At 37.7% G+C, this 10,326-nt stretch overlaps 1 protein-coding gene across 1 annotated transcript; it reads left to right on the plus strand.

Annotated features, from left to right (window-relative positions):
• Positions 1 to 6,640: 6,640 nt before the first annotated feature.
• Positions 6,641 to 9,673, plus strand: dmrta2 (DMRT-like family A2). The gene is made up of 2 exons (XM_061887879.1): positions 6,641 to 7,303; positions 8,242 to 9,673. Exons 1-2 carry the CDS (start codon positions 6,832 to 6,834, stop codon positions 9,129 to 9,131), a joined length of 1,362 nt encoding a protein of 453 aa, XP_061743863.1. The 5' UTR covers positions 6,641 to 6,831; the 3' UTR covers positions 9,132 to 9,673.
• Positions 9,674 to 10,326: the final 653 nt, after the last annotated feature.

Raw genomic sequence — 10,326 nt, forward strand, 5'->3', positions numbered from 1 at the left:
ATTTTCATTAAACGTTTTGCGGAAAAATATCAAAATTTTACAGATTTTTACTAAATTGTTAAGATCAACCACCTATATTAAAGTGACGATGCAAACAGTTCTGCAGAAAAATACTTTTTTTCTACAGAGTTTTTCCAATTTATTACGATCAACCAACTTTAATGAAATGACAATGCACAGAAAAATACCATTATTTTACAAATGTTTTCTGAATTATTAAAATCAGGGGTCTCAAACTCAGTTTACCGGGGGCCACAGTAACTATGAACAAAGTGGCTTCAACTTCTTACCAATCTGGAATTATCCTTGACATTCTACATGGGAGTCATTGACCGGATAAGCAATTTTAGGGAGTTCCCTAAAGGCGGTGCCATTGACGTCCTCAAGAACCTATCATCAATTCAGCACATTTTCCGGGGTGTAGTGCAAAGCTTCGATGGACATACTGTACTGGCTGAAAGACATACTTTATCAACAGCTATACAGATCACACTGATGGTGACTGTGCAAACACATTTTACACTGTTACAAATATGCGCCACATTGTGAACTTACATCAAAGAAGAATGACAAACACATTTCGGGAGAACATCTTCACCGTAACACAAAATAAACACAAAAGAACAAATACCCAGAATGCCAAGCAGCTACTCTTCAGGGCTACACCCCCCCCCCCCACCACCCCACATCACCGCCCCCCTCCGTGCGTCGGAGGTGGGCGTGGTTTGGTGGTTGCAGGGGTGCAGCCCTGAAGAGTAGCGCTGCTTGGCATTCTGAGTATTTATTCTTTTGTGTTTATTTTGTGTTAAGGTGAAAATGTTCTCCCGAAATGTGTTTGTCATTCTTTTTTCATGTGGGTTCACAATGTGGCGCATATTTGTAACAGTGTTAAACTTGTTTGCACGGCCACCGTCAGTGTGACTTGTATGACTGTTGGCTGTGATCAAGTCTTGCAGTCACCATTGTGTGTCATATTACAGAGAATTATATCAAATTGTTAGTATGAACACGAACCTCTAATAACAGGTAACAAATATTTTTCAACTTGAATATAAAAATACACAAGAATATTAAAAAAATAAGATTTTGCTTAAAATTACATATCAAACTTTTAGATCAAATACAATTTGATAGACCTTTATATAACAAGCTACATATTAAATGAAAGTGAATCACTGTAATTTTACATGAATTTGAAAGTAATTTGAGAAAACAGAAAATGATATGTATTATTAATATGGTATTTTTCTGTAAAAAAAAAAATATATATACATAGTTTGTCATTACTGGCATATTACTTAAGATATCAGGCAGTTTGTTTATTTACAGATAATGTCTTCAATTGTACAGTTTTATAACCTATGTAATAAAAATTTAAAATTTACAGTAGAAATTTTGAGTAAATTAACCATAAAAATAGGATTTTTTACAGTGTGTATATATATATATATATACATATATATATATATATATATATATTTAGAGTAAATTAACCATAAAATAGGATTTTATATATATATATATATATATATACATATATATATACATATATATATATATATATATATATATATATATATATATATATATATATTAATAAATTGTGGCCAAAGGGGGTGCATTTCAATTTGGTGTTATTACATATGTTGGCCAGAGGGGAGCACTTCAAATTTTTACACACACTTGTTATTTTATATGTTGACCAGAGGGGGAGTGCTTTAAAACCGACACACAATCAGTTTGAAAAGTCCCTCCTTTTAGGGACCACCCTAATTTTGATAGATTTCACCAACAGGGGTGCAAATGAGACATTCTCTATTAGATACAATGGTTTTCCGGATTGGGACCATGATTTCGGTCCTGACTTGTTCACCGGTCCTCCTATGGGAGGTACTTTTCCTTGTTTGATGTCTCAAGAAGGAAAGAAATACAAGAACACACACGCACACACACACACACACACGCACACGCACACACACACACACGCACACACACACACACACAGTTTTGAATCACTGAAGGGACTGCTTGCAGAGTCCAATAATCTCGCTGTGTTGGTGAATACTTGTACCCCATTCATTAAACAAAGATAATCCCTGCCAAACTAGCTCCAGGCCACGCAAAAAACGGTATTGTGATTTTTGAGTGTGTGTGCACGCGCGTGCGTGTGTATGCGCGTGCGTGTGCACGAGTGTGTCTGCATGTGCGTGTGTGTGTGCGAGTGCGTGCGTGTGCGTGAGTGTGTCTGCATGTGCGTGTGTGTGTGCGAGTGCGCGCGCGCGCGTGTGTGTGAGTGTGCGTGTGTGTGTGCGTGTGTGTGTGTGTGTGTGTGTGTGTTTCTACTAGAGTTCGAAGCCCTCACAAGCATTTGAATATTCATATACGCCGATGCGCTGTTTTTCCAGACATTACTTTCTTCTGGAGTCTGATTGGATTATTACTATTATTATTTTTACTAATTTGAGACCGTTTTTTCAGTCTATAATCGACAAAACTGTACAATTCTGTTCTCTATGCAACATTGATTTTTCTAAAACAAACCCGACTTTTTTTCATGCGCTACGCTAACCTGTGGCGGCTGCAGCAGCGGGAGAGCACATAGCTGGGGAGGGAAAAGTAGGCCGAGGCTGGGTTGGGTGAAGCGGCCATCAGGGTGCAGGACAGCGGAAACATGCTGCTACATATGTCGGGTCAAGCAGAGGCTTTTGTTGTCACGTTAAAAGGGTGTTAAAAACTACTCATCTGTTGCGTGGCTCAATGGAACGACAGCCTGCGGTGCAGTTGTGTGTGTGCATATCGGCCTAATGAATAGGTGCGCTCAGTCACTTTTATTACGCAGGGGGCATTTTTTAATTGGCCCTGCACGAATAATCACTGATGAAGAACCTTTGAAAAGACTGCATTAGGGTAAAGATTAAAATTATTGAATTGGCTTAATTATTAAAATAGGTAAATGTTTGTTTTTTAAGTATACTAAATATTTAAAATAAATAAAATAGCTTTACGTAGACTTGCAGCGTGAAATAAAATAAAATAAAAGATAAATATTGTCGCATAGACTATAACTGCATATGAGCGATTTTTAGGCCCGATGTCGTTTTTCAAATTATAAACTATTGTGGAATTAACATATTTTTGCAAAAGGCACATTTTTTGTACGGTGTACGTCAGGGATGACCAAACGTTTTACCACTGAGGGTCACACATTGAATATGTTGTAATTTTCGAAACAATAATATATATATATATATATATATATATATATATATATATATATATATATATATATATATATATATATATATATATATATGTTCATCTAAATTACAAATAAAATTACAAATATAATATATTAATGGGAGTTGTTTTTGTTAGCATGTGTTTCTGTGTTGGACCGTGTACTAATTATAGTACACGATCATAGCACAGATAAAACATATACTGCACCAGCCTAACCATTAGGTGAAGGATTCCATTAAACAGTGCATATTGTTGTATTTTGAAAAGTTTTATATTCAAGTATATTCATTCGCAGGCTGCAGCTTGCATTCATCAATGCGTCCAGGCACATAATTACTTTGAATGTCAAAAAGATGTCGTTTTAATATCGTCTCCATTAGCCTGTTGGCTGGGTAATTAAGGTGCAGATGACAGCGGCGAGGAAACAGATGGCATTTGCTTACAGTGATTCGGGAAGTAAACAAAGAGGAGGGGACGCGGAGGCCATTTTCTTCTTTCTTTTCCTCCTCCCTCATGTGCACTTTTTCATCCAGCTCCTCACTGTTGTTCACTTTTTTTTTTCTAAAGTCATGTTTCCCATAAGACCTCACAATGAAGCTAGAAACACATTTTCGTTCCCATCTTTAAAGATTCTCATTGAGCTGCGTGGGGAGTAAACAGGTGAGTGAGCAGGTGCTGAGGCGGAGGTGCCCTTTTTGAGCCTCTCTTTGCGCGCATGGATTTGATCCGTTTGTCCTAAATGCTCTATTATATTTGCCGTTTAAACATATATCCCAATAAAACAATAAATTTTTTATTCCAACATTTTTCGTACACCTGGAAAATTTGCAAATCATATCGTACTTTTATTTTTCTCCCCACAATAATGTTTGTAAGGAACATTGTGGGGAAAGTATGTTTTTCTGGCTTTTATTGAAAAAACAACAACAACAACCCAATACACACACACACACACACACACACACATATATATATATATATATATATGTCCAGGGTGTACCCCGCCTTCCGCCCGATTGTAGCTGAGATAGGCCCCCCGCGACCCCAAAAGGGAATAAGCGGTAGTAAATGGATGGATGGATATATATATATATATATCCATCTCCATCCATTTCCTACCGCCTATTTCCTTTATATATATATATATATATATATAAATATATATATATATATATAAGTATATTATATATATATATATATATATATATATATATATATATATATATATATATATATATATATATATATATATATATATATACTTATATATATATATATATAGTCAAAAAGTTTGGTACAGTGTACATTTGCCAGTTGTATATAGATAATTTAGGGATGGTTGTAATGTGTGGCTTCAAAATTGAACAATAAATTATAATACAATATTGTCAATATTTGTTATTTTTTTGCTAAAAATGTACTGTGTAATTACATATTTTCTATACAAATTCACTTCACAATATTTTACTCCTAATCTAATGAGACAGTATTTGCAGTCAAATGTTTTCACCGTATTAATATATTCAAAATATAAGTTGCGATACAAAAAAAAAAGATTAATACATTTTCCAAAATAATAAAAATGAATAATATATTTCAAATGCAAATATAGGCAGTAAGATTGTAATTTAGATTTTGCTGAAAACCATGAATTCGGTTTCAGTCATAAGTCTGTGCCTCTGCCAACATCTTCCTGTGGTCCCCGTGTTGACCAAAGAAAATAATTCATGTATTATAATTTCACATTTGAGCGCCAAAATAACACCGATAAATGAAGCGTCTATAATGCTGCTGCTGCTGCTGCTTGGTGTGTTCTTGGAGAGAGAGGCTGCGACTTTGGAAGAGTTGAAGGTAAGAAAAACGATTTAATTTCAGTGAAAATTACCCAACATAAAATAATGATTAAAAAACAAACATTAGAAGAGCATTACAAAAAATGCATTATATGCTTCATGCGTGTCATGCAAAATCTATGTATGGAACGAATAAAACAAAGTATTTGCTGTGCATAGCACAGATCTATTATTCAACAATAATAGTAATAATAATAAAAAAATTACAGAATTGTAATCATTTTACAACTTTGTCATCAAGAATCAATCAGCTTGAATGAATACAGCATATGATATCTATCTATCTATCTATCTATCTATCTATCTATCTATCTATCTATCTATTTATCTATCTATCTATCTATCTATCTATCTATCTATCTATCTATCTATCTATCTATCTATCTATCTATCTATCTATCTATCTATCTATCTGTCTGTCTGTCTGTCTGTCTGTCTGTCTGTCTGTCTGTCTGTCTGTCTGTCTATCTATCTATCTATCTATCTATCTATCTATCTATCTATCTATTTATCCATCTATCTATCTATTTATAAAATAAATGATAAATTGGTTGTACTTGTATAGCGCTTTTCTACCTTCGGAGCGCTTTGACACTACTTCCACATTTACCCATTCACACACACATTCACACACTGATGGAGGGAGCTGCCATGCAAGGCGCTAACCCGCACCCATCAGGAACAAGGGTGAAGTGTCTTGCTCAAGGACATAACGGACGTGACGAGGTTGGTACTAGGTGAGGATTGAACGAGGGACCCTCGAGTTGCGCACGGCCACTCTCCCACCTCGCCACGCCGTCCCTTGTGTATATATATAAATCTATCTATCTATCTATCTATCTATCTATCTATCTATCTATCTATCTATCTATCTATCTATCTATCTATCTATCTATCTATCTATCTATCTATCTATCTATCCATCTATCCATCTATCTATCTATCTATCTATCTATCTATCTATCTATCTATCTATCTATCTATCTATCTATCTATCTATCATCATCTATCTATCTATCTATCTATCTATCTATCTATCTATCTATCTATCTATCTATCTATCTATCTATCTATCTATCTATCTATCTATCTATCTATGTCCGTCCGTCGGTCTATCTGTCTGTCTGTCTGTCGAGATCCGTCTGTCTCTGTCTTCGTGTGTGCGTGTGTGTGTGTGTGTGTGTGTGTATGTGTGCGTGCGTGCGTGCGTGCGTTTGTGTGTGTGTGCGCGCGGGCATACACTAATACATCTAAAGTTGAGTTTGGTGGTAACTCCTTTTCAGATCCTCAACACTTAATATTTTGGAGTTGCTGCTGCCACAGGGGTACGTGGGGTGTGGTGGGGGTGGGTGGAATGAAATAATAGGAAAAAAGAAAGTAAGAAGAAGAACTCAGGTAGACACAGTTGAAAAATGAAGCAAGCCAATCAGATCGCTCCTTTCCCCTTTCGGCCAATGATAGGCGCCACATTGTTGTCAAATTTGTCTAATGAAAATGTGACAGCAACAATAGTGAAGGAGGAAGAGAACGCTCTGTAGCCACTGACGATCTTTGGAGGAAGTTAGTGTCTCGGGCGGTGTCCAAACGTCATACACGCTTTGTCTTTCAGGATTTGCTTCTTTACTTTTTTGGATTTGAAACTCAACACGTTTTTGCTGGATATGTCGGCAAAGTAGAAGTGGTCCTCTCAAAAACACTTCCTCATCTTGTGTTCACTTCCAGTATACTGATCACCAAAATGGATCTCAGATCGGAACTGCCCAGCGCCTCCTCCGCCTCCCAGGTCCACCCCGCTGCAGCGGCGGCAGCAGCGGCCGCGGCGGCAGTCTCCATCCCGGTCTCCATGGCAGGGAACCTCCTCCGGGGTCCCCCTCTGCTGCTCCGCGCTGCCGACAAATACCCCCGCACACCTAAGTGCGCCCGCTGCAGAAACCACGGCGTGGTGTCGGCGCTGAAGGGCCACAAGCGCTACTGTCGTTGGAAGGACTGCATGTGCGCCAAGTGCACGCTAATAGCCGAAAGGCAGCGCGTCATGGCGGCCCAGGTGGCGCTCAGAAGGCAGCAAGCGCAGGAGGAGAACGAAGCCCGGGAGCTGCAGCTGCTTTACGGCACCGCAGAGGGCCTGGCCCTGGCTGCCGCGAACGGCATCATTCCTCCGAGGCCCAGCTATGAGGTGTTTGGCTCTGTTAACAGCGAAACAAGCAATTCTGGTGAGGACAAAAACTACTTTATTTACCAATTTATGTGTAGTCTGTTTGACTTGCATCTATAATCAACATACATTCATAATAGATATTTTGATGTGGTCCTTTTCATTTCATCTTCATTTGCCCTCGGGGATTAATAACTTCTGACTCTGATTCTGATTAGTAGGGACAAGCGGTAGGAAAACGGATGGATATTTCCACCTGCATAATTAAAAAAATGGTGACTTCCCTGTATTTTATGAAAATGTCATTTCAACATTTTTATTGTTCAATATTGTAAGCTAAATATTTTTTCCACAGGGTAATATGCTCAGTTTTTGTTATTGTAATTTAATTTTTGTTTGTCATTTGCAATGGTTCAAGAAATAGAGCTGATTGTATATTTTGAAAACAGGAGCCCCAATTGCCCAAATTAAAGTTATAGCAAAACATGTTGAATTAATACACAATAAAACAATATCTGCTTAGTCATAATTTTTAAACAGCAAAAAAAAAAAAAAAAGCATATTACTTACTATTTATTACACGTCAATAGAGCTCTTATATTGGTCCTATTGAATTTGTAGGTACAACTTTGACAGTTTTTGGCTTTATTTGTAATATTTTGATATTAAGCTAATATTGTGAATATTGGAACATCACTTTAGAAATATTGACCGCAGTCACATTAGTAAATTCATTATACATATTTTATTCAAACATTCTACATGTACCTCTATGGAGATTGAGGGGTCATTGGACCTTTCTGAGAGCTAATATATTTGTTATATATTTGTTATGTAAAAATGTTTTTTTTGGAAATCCGAAATTCAGCCACAACGATCAACATATTACGTGTAATCAATAACTAGCTTTGTACAGCTCAACTCTAGTGTTAAGGTGAGCCTAACAGCATTGGACCTTTTAGACCTCTTATCCATAGATTTTGTTTTTGCCAACAGATTCAAGCGTCCAGAAGTTCGAGTTATTTCCCAAGGGCCAGCTTTCCGATCCTTTTCCGCAGCAGCCAGGTGGAAAACCGACTGAGAGTGACTCAACCCCAGGAATCTCTTCCCCAGACGGCCGTCACATAGGCTCTGGCTCTGAGAACGGAGACAGTGAATCCTTCATAAACTCCCCTGTAGCCAAACCTTTAAAAGACGACGAGGAGAATCCAGAATCCATCAGTTCTCTTGGTTCAGACTCCGGTTCCGAGACTGACAAAGATGAACAGGAGCCTTCCCCATCTTCCGCAGCCTCCAGGCACATGCACGCCATCGACATTCTGACTCGGGTGTTCCCAAGCCACAAACGAAGCGTGCTGGAGCTCGTCTTGCAAGGCTGCGGGAAAGATGTGGTGCAAGCAATTGAACACATCCTCAACAACGGCGGTTCCAATGGAGGTAGTTCTGCTCAAGGTGCCAGCAAGAGGCCTGAGGAGACATGGAGTGGAGACCGACTGCTACAGCAGCAGCTGCAACCTTCACCCACCTCATCTGCAACAGCCCCGACACGACCTATGCTTCCCGGAGCCATGTCACTCAGTAACCGCTCGGCCTTCTCGCCCCTTCAGCCCAATGTCCCTCCCTTTGGAGCCGACCCAGGCACCTATCCGCTGAGCACCCACCTGGGACTCAACCCTCTGCGTCTGGCTTATTCCGCTCACAGCCGGGGTCTGGCCTTCATGGCCCCCTACTCTACCACCGGGCTCATGCCCACTCTGGGCTTCAGACCACCAATGGACTATGCCTTCAGCGACCTGATCCGAGACAGGACAATGCTGCATAAGGAGCAAGGCTATGCCGGTGGTCTTTATGGGCCTCTTGTCAACAACACACAGGAAAAACAGTAACGACATTTGAGCACACACTCACATTGTACACGTGCACACATTTCATTGTGATTGCAGCCACATGTGTTTGAATGTTGGCAAAACATGTCATGTGCTTTGGCTGCAGGCAAAATTAAAAAAATATGGCTTGGAGTGAAAATTACATAATTTTTGCCTTTTACATTGGGAAAGTTTACAGCATGAGTCTTTATTTAAAAAAAAAGTGGTTTAAAAAACAAAATCAGCAAATCACTGACTTCCTTTTTCACAACAAAAAATTATAATAACCCTGTAAAAGTTTAAATAATTGATGTGTAAAAAACACCTTCATCATCATGTTTGTATGTATGTATTATTATTATATTATTATTTTACCGTTATGTTTCTGTATTTATGTATTTTTCCAACAGCTTGTAATGCTCTGTTAATATCTTACTTTTCATTTAATGCACTTATCACCAATATTTTGTGACAGAAGTGCTGCAAATCCTCTTTCTAATGGTACAAAAACAAGCTGTGTCGTCACATCGTATGAATATGCTGGAAATAAATGTTTTTTTTTTAAAAAACGGAACTGAACCTCTTCTTCATAATATTGTATTATCTCCACACAAAAAATCATATATTTATTCTCATATTTATTGTTGGTGCATGTGTGTGAAAAGTATTCACACCTGCAGTTCTACATTCTTTGTGCATGTGAAAAAGTTTGAAAGTGCATTCTGTACGAAAAATGTATCTTTTTTGTATTGTAAATCTTATATAGGAATGTTTTCTTCAACACCCATTCTCAAATGGTTACTACTTCAAAGTTTCTCGACCAATTAAAAAAAATTAGAACACAAACTGAGACAAAAACACATGACAATGCAAAAACCTTTAATATGTTTACTATCCATCCATTCTTTTTACATACTGAACAATATCACTATATATTCTGGAGCCTTTAAATGATTATTGATATCTACGCAGTGGGTTACTTATTTGCTCTTAAAAAGTTTACTGGAGTAAGTGTGTATATAGGGTTGAACCAGATTACATGCAAAAATTGGCCTGCATGAAATCAGAATTAAAACCAGTTCATTGAAATTAAGACCAAGTTATTGAAATACTGTATTGAAAAATGGACGAATGGGAATTTTATTGTAAAACAGAACATATACATATACATATACAGTATCTGCATAGTATATGGACGTTTTTTGGTAATATAGTT

Source organism: Nerophis ophidion, linkage group LG26, assembly GCF_033978795.1.
Source record: "Nerophis ophidion isolate RoL-2023_Sa linkage group LG26, RoL_Noph_v1.0, whole genome shotgun sequence".
Classification (NCBI taxonomy): domain Eukaryota; kingdom Metazoa; phylum Chordata; class Actinopteri; order Syngnathiformes; family Syngnathidae; genus Nerophis; species Nerophis ophidion.